Source organism: Electrophorus electricus, chromosome 23, assembly GCF_013358815.1.
Source record: "Electrophorus electricus isolate fEleEle1 chromosome 23, fEleEle1.pri, whole genome shotgun sequence".
In the NCBI taxonomy this organism is placed as follows: domain Eukaryota; kingdom Metazoa; phylum Chordata; class Actinopteri; order Gymnotiformes; family Gymnotidae; genus Electrophorus; species Electrophorus electricus.
The window spans coordinates 10510328-10529815 of record NC_049557.1 but is presented as its reverse complement, the minus strand read 5'-3'; the positions used below and the strand labels follow the sequence as shown (position 1 = coordinate 10529815).

The 19488-nt window shown below is 45.9% G+C and overlaps 1 protein-coding gene across 4 annotated transcripts; it reads right to left on the bottom strand.

The window, feature by feature from the left end:
- Positions 1-158: 158 nt before the first annotated feature.
- dennd2da (DENN/MADD domain containing 2Da) lies at positions 159-19488 on the bottom strand. 4 transcript variants are annotated; one of them, XM_035522125.1, is made up of 17 exons: positions 19253-19488; positions 13484-13537; positions 13083-13175; positions 12860-12940; positions 11182-11280; positions 7529-7701; positions 6589-6701; positions 6405-6474; positions 6161-6238; positions 5215-5355; positions 4586-4672; positions 4286-4434; positions 3498-3669; positions 2710-2760; positions 2394-2475; positions 2025-2267; positions 159-1404 (listed from the first exon to the last, which is right to left on the bottom strand). In XM_035522125.1, exons 2-17 carry the CDS (start codon positions 13524-13526, stop codon positions 1340-1342), a joined length of 1740 nt encoding a protein of 579 aa, XP_035378018.1. In that variant the 5' UTR covers positions 13527-13537; positions 19253-19488; the 3' UTR covers positions 159-1339. The 4 variants fall into 4 exon arrangements, with proteins under 4 accessions (XP_035378018.1, XP_035378017.1, XP_035378019.1 ...); XM_035522124.1 differs by lacking the exon at positions 19253-19488 and adding an exon at positions 14108-15270; XM_035522126.1 differs by lacking the exons at positions 4586-4672; positions 19253-19488 and adding an exon at positions 14108-15268.

The following is a 19488-nucleotide window of genomic DNA, read 5'->3' as shown; positions in this document are numbered from 1 at the left end:
ATATTAAACCTCAGCCTCTGTTTGTTTGTGGGTTATAACTGACCCCAGTACAGTAGGACAGACACAGGTGAGCTTGCTGAAGTACTGAAGTCTGAAGGACCACTGTGTTTACACTCTCAAACGTCCCTCCGTGAAACATTTCATAAGACTTGCATCTGTATGCCTTATACACACATTCATTTAATGTTGTTAGAACAGTCCAAGAACTATACACAGGGGGGATAGGCGAACAGTCACAGAGGGTGAAACTTGTCATCCATGAGTTTTCTGTTAAGGATGTTTGCATGTTTCGAACACTCAGCTGTCAATCTTGTAGTTGGTTCCTCACCCCTAAGCCCAGGACTAGGTCACTCATCTGTGTCGCCGTCAGACGAGGCCGTGACTCACATCTGCACCCACGAGGGAGAGCGCACAGATGCCGGAGGAGTCACGCCAACTCACCACATACTGCCCCCTTCTGGCAGAGACGGGAGACTGCAAGCTGTGGTGAGATTGCCTTCTGTTCAAGTTCAAGTTCGGTTTATTCTGTTTATCTGTAGCGGTATAGTTTACCTTTCCAGTGAACGGATGGTAAAAACAGTTGACACCTTGATGCAAATTCCACATATGAGTATCAGTGTGGATTCTAACAACTAACATTAATAAATAATCAATTTGTTTCTTGATTTTTCACTTTTTTCACTTTATTAACTGCGCACGCAGGCCTCTGACTTCTCATCAGTCCTTTATTATAACTGCAGCTTCAGTACTGATCAGTTTGATTAAAAAAACCTGACAAGGTTTGTGAGGTCGAGCACAAGCTGCGTTTAGAATGATGAACTAATGAGATTTTCAAAGGTTTCATCAGTGCTCTGCTAAAACCACATCCTGTACTTCAGCGCACAGCTCAAGATACCACACACATGCCAACATCAAAGCCTGGGACTTAAAGACAGTAAAACGCAGCACACACCTTTTTGGTCTGTGTCAACTTTCAACACTGTAAAAATGAAACCTGATTTCTTTAAAACTGACTATTCAAAAGAGTTTCTCCACTGGCTCAGTTGTGAATGTACTGATCATAAAAGGAACCACAACCAAACTCCACTGTAGGAGTAAAATATTAAAATATATACATACAAAATCCCCATTCATTTTACAATTAAAATGAAAATAACAAATAAAAATGTCCTATCTACATTGTGAACAATTATTTAACATCCATTTGATTTACTTAAGACCTAGGACACGTTTGACACGTGTACACACACATGCGTTGTACGTAAAGTACTAGCACGCCCTAAATCCTAAGGCACGTTTCACACACACACAGACTCACACACACACACTAAGTCCTTGCTTACTGCTTCATCATCTTCTCTTTCATCTTTTTGTGGTATTCTGCAATCTTCTGCTCAAAAAACCCTGGAAAGGACAAAAAAAAACAGACTTTGCTGAGAGAAAATTAGCAAATAATCCACACATTTGGCATAATACATCTATCTATCAATCGATCGAGATTGTGTGTGTGTGTGTGTGTGTGTGTGTGTGTGTGTGTGTGTGTGTGTGTGTGTGTGTGTGTGTGTATATACACACACACACACACACACATTTATTTATTTATTTATTTATTTATTTATTTATTTCTCTATATATATTTATCTACCCTGAAGTACCTGCTTATTTTATTAGTAAATACACAGCATGCAGGTACAGTGATGTGAGGGACGATGGACTACAGGATACAGGTTCAGCTGACCTCAGAACAGTGATGTGAGGGATGATGGACTACAGTATACAGGTTCAGCTGACCTCAGAACAGTGATGTGAGGGACGATGTACTACAGAACACAACTGACTAACATGCAAGGCAAGTAGGTGATCAGGTGATCTGAACTGTGCTGGAATTTTGAGCATCTAATCTCCATGAGGCAAACACTCACTCGGTCTTGCTGAGCACTCTGGCACCTGCTCCACGCTCATCATCACACTTGTGCTATCCGAACCATTTCACCAGAACATGTCTGCGTTACAACGTGTCGTACCTTCCTGGGAGGCAGACCTCTGTTCCACTTCCTGGATAAAGAGATCGAACATCTGTGTCTCCACAAATTTCTTGACGAATCGTCGCGTGCTTTTGGACTCGTGTGCTTTGCAGAAGGTCCTCTTCTGGAAGTGACCCTCCTGGTTCTGCCCGGTCCGTGTGATGTGCTTAGCGAAGTGGCCAACCGTCTTCACAAAAAACGGCAGGAACGCCTCCGGAACCACCTGGTTCAGCTCGTCCAGGGCTGAAAAAGTCACTGGTGTTTAAGATGGTTCTCTTTAGGGAATAAATGTGCTCCTTTGCTGATGTTAGAAGTCAACTGGAGCCGTAACCACCGTCTACAACGTGAGGGATTCGTGGAGACACTTACTGGCTGTTTCGTTTCTCATCTTCAGTGCCTGGAGGATTTCTTCTTTGAGTTTGTGGGGTAAGATGGAGTTCTCATCCCCAACCTGTGTGGACCAACAGATTTTAGCACAGCAAGGTCAGTCTGCAGTTCTGGAGGGCACTAGGAGCCAGCGTGAGCCTCACGGGAGCCACGCGGGTCCAGGACCATTCCAGCTGCATTGCTCACGTCACCCCGTGACAGCGTAACATGAATGACCACACCCATATCTCTACTGCCACCAGGTGGTCACGTGGACGTTAGGACATGCAGTGTCAAGAAAAGCGTAAAACCAACCTACTTGTCTGATAAATGTTTGCGTCCTTCCCTCTGACAAATCCACAGCCAGCAACTACGAACAGGACAAATGAGGTGATATTTAGGGTGTTTGGTACATACATCCTCATCCTCAGGTAACAAACGGCAGGTCAGCAGGAAGAACACTGTCTGGCTTCAGCCCTGGCTGGACTGGCATTGGAAAGATCACACTCAGCGCTACCTACTATTCACTGGGTCACATCTGTCCTTCCCTGTCCTGACATTTCTGTCCTCTCCTGTCTTGTACTGTCTTGTTGCTATATTCTGTGTGGGTAGCGCTCCCAAGTCACTCGAACAAGTTCCACATTCATTTGAACAAAAGTCTCAAGGTTTCTTAAATAACTGGGCTGGGTGATTCCAGGTCAGGACCATAGCACACGTGATGGTTACCCAGTACCAGCTCAGTCGTAATTCACTGGTTCAGTTTCCAAAAGATCAGACTTAAAATGAATTTTAAATCACCAGCTTGGCTTACTGCCGGCCCACGTCCGCTGACGTAACTGCTGAGTGCTTATAGGCGAGATAAGTAGGGCTGGGGGGACTAACGAGTAGTGCTGAGGGTACTAACAAGGGCAGTACTGGGGGCACTAACGAGTAGTGCTGGGGGTACTAATGAGTAGTGCTGGGGGTACTAACGAGGGCAGTACTGGGGGCACTAACGAGGGCAGTGCTGGGGGTACTAACGAGGGCAGTGCTGGGGGCACTAATGAGTAGTGCTGGGGAGGGGTTCCCTGGCCTGACCTTCACTCCCAGCAGGAGGTATGTACTCACGTCGCCCTGGTCAGTAACCTGGTCCGCGAAGCGTTTCTGCACACCTAGCAGGTACGGCGTGGGCGCCATGACAACGTCAATGAGGATTTCAGGGACAATGGAGATGAGTGTGTGCTGCCAGATGAAGGGATGAAGGAGAACAGAAACAGCATGGATCACCTGGGACAATGTCCTGAGGGCCAGAGAGAGACATGACCACAGGGAGAGTAAATACTGTATATGTACAGTATACACACACACACTACAGTATATACACACTGTACAGGGCATATACTGTATATGTACAGTATACACACACGCACACACACACACAACAGTATATACACACTGTACAGGGCATATACTGTATATGTACAGTATACATACACACTACAGTATATACACACTGTACAGGGCATATACTCTATATGTACAGTATACACACACTACAGTATATACACACTGTACAGGGCATATACTCTATATGTACAGTATACACACACTGTACAGGGCATATACTGTATATGTACAGTATACACACACACACACTACAGTATATACACACTGTACAGGGCATATACTGTATATGTACAGTATACACACACACACACACACTACAGTATATACACACTGTACAGGGCATATACTGTATATGTACAGTATACATAAACATTACAGTATATACACATTGCACAGGGCATATACTGTTTATGTGCAGTATTCATAAACACACTACAATATATACACACACACTGTATATGGTATATACTATATATACAGTATGTGTATGTGTGTGTGTTCCTTCATACCCCAATTCTTCAGCGATGAAGATGATTCTCCGTTCCAGCACAGTGGCTGCAAACACCTGCAGCACCTCCTCGTCTGACAGGCACCTGAAGAGCGTCCGGAAATCTACATGTTCCAGCCAAGAGTCTGTGGGCCTGGTCAGACTAATGATCTACGCACACATGCATCAGATATGACAGAGATACGCAGTAAACCAAACATAAAGTCCATGTTCATGTTAGAAATAGAAGGGCTGCATGTGGACACGTCTGATTTACACTCCAGTCTGACTCCATGAAATCTGACTCCTGTAATGAGCTCACCCTCATCACCGCAGGGAACCTACTGAGGGAAGTGCTGTGTTGTGGTGCATGGCTGAGTGGACCAATCAGATCACTGCGAAGGGCTGCCTGAGTGGACCAATCAGAGAGTGTGTGTGTGTGTGAGAGAGAGATCATAGGTCCAAGACAAAATACTGCCTGAACCCTCATCAGGTTCGGACAGAGTACAGCACGCCTGCCTCTGCATGGTTGTGTGTGTGTGTGTGTGTGTGTGTGTGTGTGTGTGTGTGTATAAATAGCATGTTCCTGCCTGTCCCTGTAGGTTCCTGCTGTTATTTTGATATGTCTTGCCTGTTGTGTGCTTGTCTCTCTGTTCTACTAAAGTGGCAGCAGTCGTGGGTCCAGCAGTCGTGGGTCCAGCAGTCGTAGGTCCAGCAGTCGTAGGTCCAGCAGTCGTGGGTCCAGCAGTCGTGGGTCAGTCTCCACACTGAGGGCTGGCTGGCCCACACCCGCCTTCCTGTCAGTCTGACCGTCCTTCACAGTCTGTATGACTTTCTCTTACTCGGTAAAGCTTGTGTTTAGTGGGCCGTAGTGCTGATCTCAGGACAACCAGAGCATCCACTGTGCAGTCAGAAAGGACTTTATAAAACTGACCCTGGAACAGCTATTACCTCAGTGCCCGAGTCCGGGATGAAGCTTTTGATTTTGACTGTGTTTCCAGGAGCAGGAAATGGTGCCTCTCTCAGGCTCTGCATGAAGGGGTAGATCATTGCCATGGAGATCTGTCGTCGCTTCTCCACCTCATCAAAGATCTAAACCAAATCAGCACACATGTTAAAACTAAGTTAAGGCCCAGGAAACAAACCAATCAGCACTCCTAAGAAAGCCTGCTGACTCCATGTTTGGCTTCTTTGGTTTTGTGCGTTACACCCTGGAGCAACTGGAAAACAATTGTAAAACAATCCCTCAGTGAGAGTGAGATCAACACCATGGGAGCCTGAGGGCGTTCGCCTTCAAAAGCTGCTGTGGAAGAGGTTTTCTACCAGCAGTGAGTCACCAGCACAGTAATCCAGGAGAACACCAATAAAGCAGAGACACTAATCCATCAAAGATACTAATCCAGGAGAACACTAATCCATCAGAGAAGCTAATCCAGGAGAGAGACAGCCATCTCCAGGTCTGCTGTGGGTTTAGACACACAATGACAGCAGATAGCAGTCTGCTCTCTAACAGCAGTTAACAGTTACCAAGGGACAAAGATAAAGCGATAACACACATCAGAAGCAAGACCACCATCACATGAGTGCAGTCCACCCTGAAGACATCCCCATAAATGTCCAGAGGACAGAGACCCTGCATTCTCCCACCTTTTATGTCCAGAATCACAAATGAACGCTGTCCTGGTTAACTTAGTTAGTTACAGTTATCTGGATCATACAGTACTAACATACAGTACTGTTTAACATACATAATAATATATATTACTGTTTAATGTAACATATATGATAACAGTTAAATGCTCCAGTGTGTGAAGGGGGCTGGGCGGGGCTAGTGATGGGCAGAGCTAGTGATGGGCGGAGCTAGTGTTGGGGGAAGAGCACAGGTAATGTAGATTACCTTAGAGAAAAGGCCGAAGCAGGCGACCTTACTGATGATACAGTACGCCTCCGGAGGACGAGCACCCTTACCATGAGGCTGGGGGGGGGGGGGGGGGGGGGGTTGGGGAGTGAGAAAGAAAGAGAAAGAAAGAGAGAGAATATATTCTTGAGCAATAATTTCCACTTTGAGTAACAGAGGATTAGTACCCTGAGCATGCAGTGTTGGTGTAGCTGTAATCTGAGGAATGTTCTGAAGAAATTACCAGCAGCCTTCTGCAGTAACCGTTCCGTCTGCTTCCGTCAACCTCCGTCAGAACAAAAGAAAAGGTCTCACTGTGTAGGAGAGCGCGAGTGAGCAAGAGGGAGAGAGAGAGAGGTTGAGGGAAAAGTCTGCTACGTCTGTACCTGAGGACAGGTGTGTCAGGTGAGCGTCTCGCTCGCTGGTACCTGCGATACTCAGTCAGAGGAGCCCAGTTAATGCCCTCGGGGAAACAAAACAGAGTAATGGCCTTCAGCGTCTTCTCCTCTTCCTCCTTCTGAAAACGGACCATGCCATCCCTCTGAGAGATACACACAGGTGACGTGGAGAAAGAGAGAGTGCTGTGAGATTCTGTGAGATTCAGCTTTGAGTGGAGAAAATGACTGCTTCTAGTCTAACAGTCATACCAGTGTAGAACTGAACTAATTTCCATGAATAAGGGATGTGTGTGTGTGTGTGTCTCTGTGTGAGAGAGATCCGTTCCAGAGTGTTTATAACACTCATTTAGAGATTCACTCTTCACACCTTCACCTTTTCTAAGAAAGCGTGCAAGGCAGAGCAAAGCCAAGCAGACCTCATGCATTGCCTCAAAGCATGCTGAGTAGTCATGACTCACATTTTCCAAACTCAAACAAAACTGGCCAGATTTCTTACGCCCATCAAAATCACACAAATATCTACATACATACATCTACTGAAGAGGCTGCCATAGCGTTTACAGTCATGAGTGAACACTAGTCCACACCAACAACACTGTGTACCGTAGCTATACTGTGTTAGGCTCTGTCACACACTGTCATACTGGTAAAGACAATAATACTGAAATGTCCATCAATCGCGATGAGAGACACTGTAAACATGCAGCTTTTGAACCACTAAAAAAGGGGAAAAGGTTTTTAAATGGTTTCACAAACTACCCCTTAATTCAGGCACTCTAAAAACTCTCCTTTTTGTGATTGGTCAGGTCATGTAGATATGGTTTATGGGTTTCTTTCTTCAACTTTATTCATTTCCTCTTTTATGTCTGAGTATGTTAAATATGATCTAAAGCCATTTTGGTGCACCATCTGAAACGGAAGAGTATTTTTACCGTGTTGGAACACGGGTTGTGAGATCCAAACGTCTCACCTTGGGGAATTGGTAGGAGATCAGGGGCTCGTACACGTCACTCTTGGACTTTTTGAGACTGACCACCACCAGGTACTCGAAGAAGAACTGCCCACTGGCATATCGCTGGTCCTTGGGTGCGTCCTCCGTGGGAAGAGGCTGTGTATTCACCGGGGACGGTGGTTCTTTAGGTCCTACGGACAAGTGGACAAGACATGGACGTGACTACCGCAGTCCAAGTTTCAAGTTTGGTTTATTCGTCACATACAGTCATACACAGTATAACTCGCAGTGAAATGGTGGAGCACGCTCTGTCCAGACTGAGGAAAAGAAAACAGGGGTGCATAGAGAAATATATATTCTATATATGTACAAAAATATATTAACAATGTATGTATATTATGTTTATATACACAATGTACAATGTATATGGTTGTGTATATATGTACACAATGTACAGATCCATTTTGTAAAATGACATATTTACAGTTTTTATGTTACATGGTGGCAATTGAAATATATATACATACATACACACACACACACACACACACACACACAGTTATGTTACATGGTGGTGGTGGTCCCCACAGTTTATCAGTTTCCCAGTTGATTCAGTTGATTCAGGGCCCGAATGGCCTGTGGGAAGAAGCTCCTCTTCAGTCTCTCTGTCTTGGTCTTCGGGGAGAGAAAGCGCCTCCCTGACCTCAACAGAGAGAAGAGCCTATTGTTGGGATGGGTGGGGTCCTTCACAATCCTCCTGGTCTTGGTCTGACACCGCTTGTGGTAGATGGTCTGCAGGTCAGGAAGTTCCGTGTGAGTGATGCGCTCTGCTGAACGCACTACCCTTTGGAGTGCTTGTCTGTTCTGCTTGGTGCTATTCCCAAACCAGACTGTGATGTTCCCCGTGAGGATGCTCTCGATAGTACAGGTGTAGAAGTTCCGCAGTACCTTGGAGGGCAGTCTGAAGTCTCTTAGGCGTCTGAGGTGGTAAAGACGCTGACGAGCCTTCTTTGCCAGGGAGTTGGTATGGCGGGACCAGGACAGGTCCTGCGAGATGTGAACACCAAGGTACTTGAAACTATCTACTCTCTCCACGGTGGTTCCACTGATCCTCACAGGTTGGTAGTGCCGCTCCTGCTTCTTGCTGCAATCCACGATCAGCTCCTCTGCTTACTGACGTTTAGGAGGAGATTATTTTCCTGGCACCAGTTTTCCAGGTGTTTTATCTCCTCCAGGTATTATCTCCTCATCGTTGTCCGAGATCAGGCCCATGACAACGGTGTCGTCAGCAAACTCGACAATGATGGTGGAGCTGGAAGTGGCTGTGCAGTCGTAGGTGTACAGTGAGTAGAGCAGTGGGCTTAGAACACAACCCTGAGGAGCTCCAGTGCTGAGGGTGAGGGTGGATGAGGCGCAGTTGCCCACCCGTACTGATTGTGGTCTGTCTGTTAGGAAGTTGGAGATCCAGTCGCACAGGGATGTATGCAGTCCTAGATCCTCCAACTTAGTAGTGAGTAGGGAGGGGATGATGGTGTTAAATGCTGAACTGTAGTGGACAAACAGCATTTTAACATAATTACCCCTCCCTTTGTACAGGTGGGTCAGTGTGGTATTATCTAGGTTGACGCTAGTATGAAGTACTTACAAGTGTGAGAGCAGATAGTCTGGCTCTACTAACAGAAACAGTGTGTGTAGTGTTAACTACTTATTTACTGCACACACCAAACACAGTAAGACAGGTTGCACATACACAGACACACACATTAGACAGGACACCCGATTCACATACGTGCAGACCGAGGACAGCCAGTTTGGAGTTGCTGGATGGAGCCTGCGAATCACCCCCACCCAGGGCGCAAAAAACAGGGCAGGATAGAAAGAATGTTTCCACCACACTAATGCGTGTTCCAGCCTGAACACTCTCTCCATGGCAACCATCGGTGGGCCCTAGCGACAGTGAAAGGAACTACAGTGGAAGATCAGATACAGACGTCCTGTAGCCACTTCCTGTTCATTCATAAACATCTCAGTATTTATAAATATATTAATAAAACAGCAAAGGCCAAGAGAAGAACCACACCCAGACCAGACGGTCCAGACCAGAGAACTCCTCACAGTGCCAACCTCCAATGGCTGGAGGTGGAGGGGCCTACAGAGTAAGATCTTCTGTCAAAGATGGGACACCAAACGTCCATGAATACGGAGTTATCATGACAGGATAAGCCCCTCCATGGAATGTACCACCGACAGACAGCAGGGGTGGAATGTACCACCAACAAATGGCAGGGTTTGTTGACATAGGACAATCCTACCAATGAAGGCCAGCACAGAGTCACTCATCACAGCAGTACCAGATCAAGCACTGAGCACTCAGTGGAGAGACTCAAGATACAGACTGTGTAAAATCAGACGATCCAGCATCCAGTAGCAGAATACAAGACGCAGTCCAGGAATCGGACACAGAGAGACAAACCAGTGTCAGGGGACATATACAAGACATATCAGCTGGACACCCCTAAATGGTGGCCAAGATCAAAGCTCAGATCGTGTGGGACCTCCAGATCCAGACAGACAAACCAACCAGACAGTGTGACGTAGATGTTCAAGTGATGTAAACAACCAAAGGAAGAAATATGAGAAGTTGGAAAACTAGCACGCATGCATACACGCACACACACACACACGCGCACACAACCCCCCTCAAACTCCCAGACCTCTGGTAGCTCGCACACACACCCATATACACACACACCCTCAAACCCCAAGACCTCAGTAGATCTCACACACACTCAAACTACCAAACCTCTGATAGATCTCACACTCACACACACACATACACACACACATACACACACACATACACACACACATACACACACACACACATACACACACACATACACACACACATACACACACACATACACACACACATACACACACACATACACACACACATACACACACACATACACACACACACACACACACACACAAACAACCTCAAAATTCCAGACGTCTGGTAGATCACGCACAGGTATCCATTTTACATGTCAACATTATTCAGTAGAGAATGTGTGTGTGCGCGTACCTGCTGTAGGCTACGTTTGGCGCAGAATATATATATGTGTGTGTGTATGTGTGTGTGTGTGTGTAAATATAAAGATAAATATCCTGTCCTGTTCCTGCTTTTCACACTTTCACGTGCACATATATTCTGTGCTTCTGAATATACAACAGCTCCTAGCACTGTTAAACAGCAATTACACAAACATTAAAACAGATGCATGCAGACACGCACTACAGGCCAAACAGGTACACACACACACACACAGAAGAGAAAAGAGAAAGTGTTGCATAAACAGGAAATCCTCAGCCTAGTATAACTGCTCTACTGCAGTGTGACTTGCGGTGTGGGTGAACGCTCAGGTTCACCCATGATGTTTCCGCATAGTGCCGTTATAGATCCAGACGCATTTCTCAGACCATGTGAAAACATTCAGGAAAAATCCCGTTACATCCAGAACTTCTTACAATTCATTATGGTGATCTGAATTATTTGCATGTGGCCCTGAGCAACATCACATCCACCTACACAGTGTACCGACTCTTTCTGATCACATTTACAGTGTGTAAATCTTTGCTTTGTTTTCATTAATGTGAAGTCTTACTGTCACGTTGCATCTTCACCCGTAGAGAACTCCACATGGTACTGAGCCTCTTCATTGCTCCTTTCTCCGGCTCCTCGTCCTCACCTGGGAGGAAGGCACCTGAGGAGAAAGCCAACCAGCTCACTGACGGTCATGTGCACAGACACATGCTTCATGTGCAGCGCTAAACACACACTCATTCTCACTGGAGCTCTGGTGGAAACATTAATACACTCACAGATTACATTAATATACTCACACAAAGAATTGCAGAAATATTACTAACACAACTAAAGGTTCTGACGTCATTTTGAGCGCATGCCGACGGTCACTGCCCACTTTCTGAATTTGACACGATTTCATAACCATGACGTAAGCACGGCGTATGGCATGCGCCATTATCCAAGCGCACACTCCCAAGTAAAAGCAGGTTGTGGGAAACTCGGGCAGGTTTTACAAACACGTGATTTTGTCGTCTGACGCGCCATGCGGTTGCCTTAAACCCCACATGAGCGTGCAGGGTCGCTCCAATCTGCGTCTTCCTGTCTGAACCAACAGCTTTTCTCGAAGGGTCTCCGTCTTTAGTGCGGACATCAACTCTTCTAAGATTAAGGGCGGAGGATAACTGCACTGCGCTCTGGTGCGCCTTCACAGTATTCGAGTTCTTAGAGCTGTTATTACACTGTACTGGCCTGAATCGTCCGAATAATACAGATTTGGAGGAAACTATAGAAAACAGCTGCGTACAACCTCTTATCGTCACGCGGAGAGGGTGAAAACACTGAGAAGTACAGGCAGTAAGCTCGAGCTTGGGGTGACGCGTTCTGGCAATCGGTTCATTACGTCTTGGAAACGAACAGGTTTGATACATAAATCATTTTCAGAGCCATCTCCGTTCAACTCGTGTTTCCGGTTCAGCAAACAAAAAAGTCCGGAGCTGGAGATGAAAGAGAATTCATTTTACTATAAAGCAGAACAGGGCGTGAGTCCCAGGACGCACGCACACCAGACATCCTCCAAACACGCCGTTGAGGTCGCCGTAAGCATGTGGGTCGTGGACGTGCGTAAAACCTGCGCGTTACACTCCAGGACTGCGCCAGTCCCTCACTGCTCTGTTCGACCGGTTGCCAAATACTTACTACAGTGTTTGGAAACCGTTTCCTTTGCTCGCTGTGCGTCCACCGTCCGGGTCGAGGTTCAAACTCGCAGTGTTGTTTTGCGCGCGTGGAGTTCCGATCGAGCGCTGCATCGGGGCTCGCGCCAACACTGGGGAACCGCTAGGGTGCAGCGTGCGCGCGCATGGATGCGTGCGCAGCGACCGCGTATGTTCAGATGTCTCCGCAAGCTCTACTTTGAGTCCGCTCCCACGTGCCCCGAGTTCACGGTATGCGCGTGGTTCTTCTCAGCGAGCTCTCTGAGCGACTGTACGCAACGGCCGAGCGCGGGTTACAGTGGCGCACGCGTGGGCGCTTCTCTCCTGTCTGGGGGACCTGCAGGAGAACTGAAGAGTTTTCATCGCTGCATTGCGCTTTGTGGAGCCTAAGACACGCCAGCTTCCCCTCTACTGTGCACACAGTACAGCAGGCTTACTCTGTCCTCACCGGTGGGATTGGGCAATACCGAACAGTCCTGTTTCCCCACTCTGTGTGTGTGTGTATATGTGTGTGTGTGCGCAGGCGTGCACGTTCGTACACGTTACCTTCAGATGTCTGGGTGTCTCCAGAGAAGACACGCGGCTTGTCTTTACCAGCGTCGCAGGTGACATCACTAATCCCCCTCTCTGATTGGGTTTAGCGAGACACAGAAGTAAACACACACGGGTGTGTGGTTAACATGACGATTGGTTGTAGATTGTAGTGTAGTGTAGTGATGGTGTTGATTGTTGTGGACTGTGTGCTGGTGGAGGGTTGGTTGATGCTCACGGTGTCTGCCCTCCTCTCTAAGGGAGGAGAAGAGTCGGCCCGTCCTGCGGAACACATCGTCGCTCGGTACTGACGGTTCTGAAGCTCGTTTACCTGTAGCATGATGCAGCCAATCAGAGTAGCGACACATCTGGTCTAAGCCCCGCCCTCACCCTCCACCAACACGCAGCCTGATATGGCAATGTTGATCTGATAATGTGGAAACTTACTGCGATTTTGACCTTTTTTCAGTGATTTTTTTTTCTTCCATACTGAACAATTGGAAAAACATCTTATGTAGCATTTTTTCTATAATGTTTACGTATCACTTGTTTTCTGTAAACACTGGTGAGTGAGGGGTGTGTGCTTGAGTGCGAGTGTTAATGCCTGTAAGCGTGAGTCTGTGTGTGTGCAGTACTCACTCTTCAGGCGTTTGGTAGGAAAACTCCAGGTACGATGGGACATCACACTATCAGCTAGAAAACATTTCAATCATTTAAGTCAGTCATCAACACACACACATGCATCCATATTATTGGCAGTCATTCATCCTATCTGGGCTTATCTGGTTTGTGAATCCAGGCAAACCAGCGACACACCCCAGCACAGCTAGTCCCAGTATGACACGTCTGTCTGTGTTCATTATTAATGAGTTGGTTGGGTCTCTTGTGTCGCTTTTCATTTATGGTGGGCACCTACACCTGTGGACTTTTCTGGACACACACAGACTGCTCCTTTACGTCGGACTGCAATAAACGTCCGTAAGCCTCCACAGACTTACCAGAGGAGTCTTCAGAGTGTAGAGACTCCTCGTACAGACTCACACACAGACGGAGCCCTACAGGCTGCTAGAAGCCCTCATGATCAGTGTTACGGTCTGTTACTATCATGGAGGTTTGAACATGAATCTGACTGATATTAGCACATCAGAGGTGTTAATGCAGTGTAAACAGGACTTTAGACTTCAGGCCGAGGCAGGCAGCAGGTCAGCACTTTGTACCACTGCTGTTTGTTTTGTGTGATCACTCCTGATTCCGGTCACCTACATTGTTGAATAATAGCAACGCGATGTCCGCACGAGCGCCTGAACCAGCCCGTAACACGCAGCATGACGGTAACTTGGCCATGTCAGCCTGTGGGGTCTCTCTCGCCCTCTTCACACGAAACAGCCACAGGAAACCTGCTGGCACTATTTGTAGGTTAGACGGAGCCAGTCAACTGCATGTGTACAAGTGTCTGTGTGTGTGTGTGTATATATGTATGCATGCTGGCAGTCTGACCTCCTATACACAAGAGCTGTTGATTTCAGGTAGGGCCAAGCCCTATACCAGTATTTCAAGGAAGTCCAGTAATAACCTGCAGGCTTATAAAGGTGATTCACTCAGCTACTATCAAACACATCCTCACTGTACAATAGTAAGCAGTTACATTAAGCTACACTACACCACTAAAGACATCGAACAGAGTTGAAATCATACAACAAACATTCACATTTTTTGTGGAACAGCAGTGGGTGTCCATCCTGTGTCTTTAGGGCCGGGCTGTGGAGTCCGACAGAGGGGGAGTTGGCCGGGTTTATATATAGCCTGCAGTGTTCCCACCGGGGGCTGACCCCTGACCCTGTGGGCAGGAGAGAGAGCACCACAACTTCCAGCTGTGTGGCAGAGCTCAGAGAACCAGGGACAGTGGACTGGCTTGATCAGATTGGCTGAAACATCACAGGAAGTAACTGTGCTGATCTCTGGTCTGTTGGAAAGGTCTGAGGTGATGTTTTGTTTGCTTGTTTGTTTGTTTTTTAAGGACTCTTTCAGTTTTGCATGACTAGTGATGATGGGAACCAGTGTAATAGCTCCTCTAAAAGATGATGGACAATCATTGACTTTTACATTTAAATACTTAATTAGGGATTGCGTTAAGTTGCTCTGAGTTAAGCTGGAACTCTGCGAGTGATTTTCAGTGTGGTTTCAGGATCCCCAGATGTCCACCAAGCAAAGTAGCACAATCTTCAACTTTTAGAGTGAGCATGAGTCAAGGTCAAATTATTCAGTTCCGTTTTTACAGGCCATCAGGGATGGGCCTGGAGAGTGTGTTCAGGCCAAAAACTGCTGGATCTCAAAGGAGAGTAAGACGCATCTCCCATGTCTTCCTCTCTGGACAGACAGACAGATGCCTACAGACCAACACAGCTCTGGGAAAAAAATAAGAGACCAGTCCAATAGTTTCTTAACTCAGCATCTCCACATGTACAGCAGCCGTTCCACTCAAGTGTTTGTTGAATTCCTTCACAGACACTCCTCATTCTACTTACTCAGATGATGAATAGGTGATCACCTTAAAATCATATTCTAACACGCAACAGTATAAAAACCAGCACTGCTGTCATCGCTCTTCTCTTGTTATAGAACCGGCTGGATGGGAAAAGCAGTGCTAGGACCCAAAAAGTGAGTGTAATCAAAATACAGCTACAGACCACGCCAAGAGAGTTGAAAAGAAGGGTTTTTAATGAGGAAAAGAAGGGTTCAATTGTAGCTTTACTGGCAGAGGGATACCGTTGCTTATATCTTGAAAATTTCAAACACTTTGGTTCATAAGAACAAGGTCAAGCAGCAAACACACGGGACAAAAACAGCTACAGACTGGCAGAGGTCGAAAACGACTCTACCGACCGTGATGTTCGCCACCTCATTCGAATGTCACTTAACAACCATAAGATGACGTCAATTGACCTACAAAAAGAATGGCATGCAGCAGCTGGGGTGAATTGCACAGCAAGGACGGTTTGAAACAGGCTTCTGGAGGCAGAGCTGAAGTCCTGCAAGGCTAGAAAAAGCCCTTCATCAATGAAAAGCAAAGAAAAGCCAGATTTAAGTTTGCGAAAGACCATAAGGATTGGACCACAGAGGACTGCAGTAAGGTCATCTTCTCTGAGGAGTGCAATTTTCAGCGTTGTCCAACATCTGCTCGTGTAATGATTAGACGGAGACCTGGAGAGGCCTACAAGCCAGAGTGTCTCACACCCACTGTGAAATTTGGTGCAGAATCGGTGATGATCTGAGGGTGTTTCAGCAAGGCTGGAATCGAGCAGATTTGTCTTTGTGAAGAACGCATGAATCAAGCCACTTACAAAACTATGCTGGAAGAAAACTTGCTTCCTTGTGCTCTGACAATGTTCCCCAACTCTGATGATTGTATTTTTCAACAGGATAATGCTCCAGGTCACAGAGCCAGGTCAATCAAAGTGTGGATGAGGGAGCACCAGATCAAGACCCTATCATGGCCAGCCCAATCTCCAGACCTGAACCCCACTGAAAACCTCTGGAATGTGATCAAGAGGAAGATGAATGGTCACAAGATGGATGGATCACATATATGAATAATGAATGAGAGAGCGTAACTTTTGAAAGAGTTAAGACAGATATAGAGATGCACAGAAGACAGACAGGCACAAAAGAGAATGTGATGGAGGGAGAGAGAGAGGGAGAGTGAAAGAGGGAGGGAGGGAGAGAGAGAGAGAGAGGAAGGTCACCCCACAGCCTGTGGATTAAGCTTTCCTTCATTCATTCACCCATTTAACTCCCTCCAAACTGCAAATCAACCTGCTCATTTACACTGCAGACTGCACCTTTGACTCGGACCACACTCAACACAGACTGCTCAGACAGAGCAGTCACAAAACCATTTCACTGCGAGTTATACCATGTATGACTAAGTGTGTGACAAAACCTTTAAACTTTGAAACCTTTAACTCACTCGTGACTCATGCCTTTGTTTTAAATCTTGCATTATTAAGCATCACAGAGGAGAAGAGCGTTCTAACAAAGTGTACTACAAAAGTATCTATCCTACATCTACTATAATCTACATTATAATATATGAGATACTATAATCTGACATACCATAATATACACTATAATCTATGAGATACTATAATCTGATATACCATAATATATACTATAATCTATGAGATACTATAATCTGACATACCATAATCTAAACTATAATCTGAGATAGTATAATCTGACATACTATAATCTACACTATAATCTGACATACTGTAATATACACTATAATCTGAGATGCTATAATCTACTGTATAAGTATGAGGAAAAACCTCAGAAATGGGAGATCTGATGGAAGATGTGTAAAAATCTAATCTAATCTAATCTAATATTATTATATTATGACTGTCAGAAAGGAAAATAGCCAAGCAATAAATCCAGCAGCAGTTTTTAAACTGACCACATGTTCTCTTACAGTAAAATAATCAGATGTAAGGGTTTGATATACATATGCCTTGTTCAGATCTCCTTTTATACGGAACTGAACACACCAGTCATTAACATTAAGGTTAGATAAGATTCAGAATAAGACATTTTTCAAAAATTTGTATGGTAAAGTAGTTAATGTATATTATGGTTCATTACATTACTTTACAGCCCTGGTGTCATGCGAGTATGACAATTTATGGTTATAGCTGTGGTGGAGGGTTGTAGCTATACCACACACACACACACACACACACACACACACACACACACACACACATTTATACCATACACGTATACTACACACACACAGCCCTGTTCCTCACAGCCTTTCTGTGCTTCAGGTGGAATCAGTTTGTGCTTCAGGTGGAAGTTCTCCAGAACAAACATTTTGTAAGGACACATCTACACTGAATGAACAGCCGCGAACACCAGCCATGCCACTTCATTTGTGCTTAGTTTTTATTCAGCCCATTCTGATTATTTTCCACATGTTGATTGTTGTTTTAGATGCAACACTATTAAATAAACACATTATAGCCTTACAAGCAAATAAGAAAAGCTTTCACTTCAGGGATATATTCTCTTATTAACCTCTAAGAAAACATGGATCAGAGAGAGAGGGAGGGAGAGAGAGAGAGAGAGAGAGAGAGAGTGAGAGAGGGAGGGACAGAGAGAGAGAGAGAGAGAGGGGGGAGGGACAGAGAGAGAGAGAGAGGGAGGGACAGAGAGAGAGAGAGAGAGAGAGAGAGAGAGAGGGAGGGAGAGAGAGAGAGAGAGAGAGCCAGAGAGAGACAGATTGAGAGAGAGAGAGAGAGAGAGAGAGCAAGCAAATGGCTCCCTGCTGGAGTAGCATTACAGTTATTTTAGGTGTTGGTGAAGAGTCATTCTGACAGTAACCAGACAAGCTACAACAAGCTTGTCAGCTCCCACACCCTCTTTAAACAGAAGCTTATTAGCCAATAGATTCCCTCTAACTGCTCGTGTGTGTGTTTCAATGCTTTCAAGTCATAAATGACGCATTAGTTTATCAGCCCAAACTGAAGTTGTCTGAAGTTGGCATACTGTATAAAGGCCTGTAGAGGGCGCACCACCTGCTACTGTGGGAGGTTTAACAAAGATACGCTTCAGACAACTTGAACGTGTTGTAGATGCTAACACCAGCTTTGTTAGCAGAAATATTGTTACTGATATTAGTCCAGAAATTAAATGTCTGAAAGCGTATTAATGTTTTTTGTTTGTTTTTTGTAAAAACAAACAACCCCCCCCCCCCATCGCCACTGCAGGCAACGTTAATATTTCTGCTGTCAGTTCAGCACTTCCTCCTCCTACAGCTATAAACGCTTTCTTTCTACTAAGCATTAAGAACGGTACACTTCACGGTGAAAGTCTACTAGTTTACAGCCAGTTTTAGAGCTGTTGCGCTTCAATACATTTCCTTGTCAAAAGTGCACCAACAGGTTTCTTAAGGCTTTGCGCAGGGTAAACGTGGAGGCTTGTGAGTCTGTCGACACAGTAGACGTTTACAAATACAGCAAGACACTATAACCAAACATGAATGACTCAAATATTTAAGTGTTACTAACGTGTGTGTGTGTGTGTGTGTGTGTGTGTGTGTGTGTGTGTGCTGTCCTAGTTTGGCCTTGGAGAAAAGTCAGCTTTCAATAACAGCTAGAAGACACAAATCTCCCCCACATATCCTCACCCAAACAAAGCTTAAGCCCAACTTTAACCATTTTGAGTGACTTGAAGCCTAACACCTGCAGGTGGGCCGTGTCTGCCTCTCTCTCTCTCACACACAAGCATTCATCTATTTCCTAAGACTCTCGGTTGCACCTGTCATCTAGCAGGTGTAGCTGCTGCTTTTCGACGGGAATCCTAACTTTTGCTTTCAGGAGCACGAGCTCCCAGCGCATGCCGACTCACCTCAGCGAGCGGTACTCTACGGAGAAGCAGGTCAGCGCGCGCGCGCTTGTGTCCGGCCGGGTTGTCAGGTCCGCGCGCTGTGTGGGAGAGACGCTCTGGTGTCGCACGCGAGTCCCATGGCTGATCTCCTCGGACTTCGACCTCGTCTGTGGACGTGCTGCTCTCCCTGCCTGTGTCCCGTGTCTCCTCCTGCGCGCTGTGACTGTGTGACTGTGTGTCCGTGTGGGAGGGTGGGT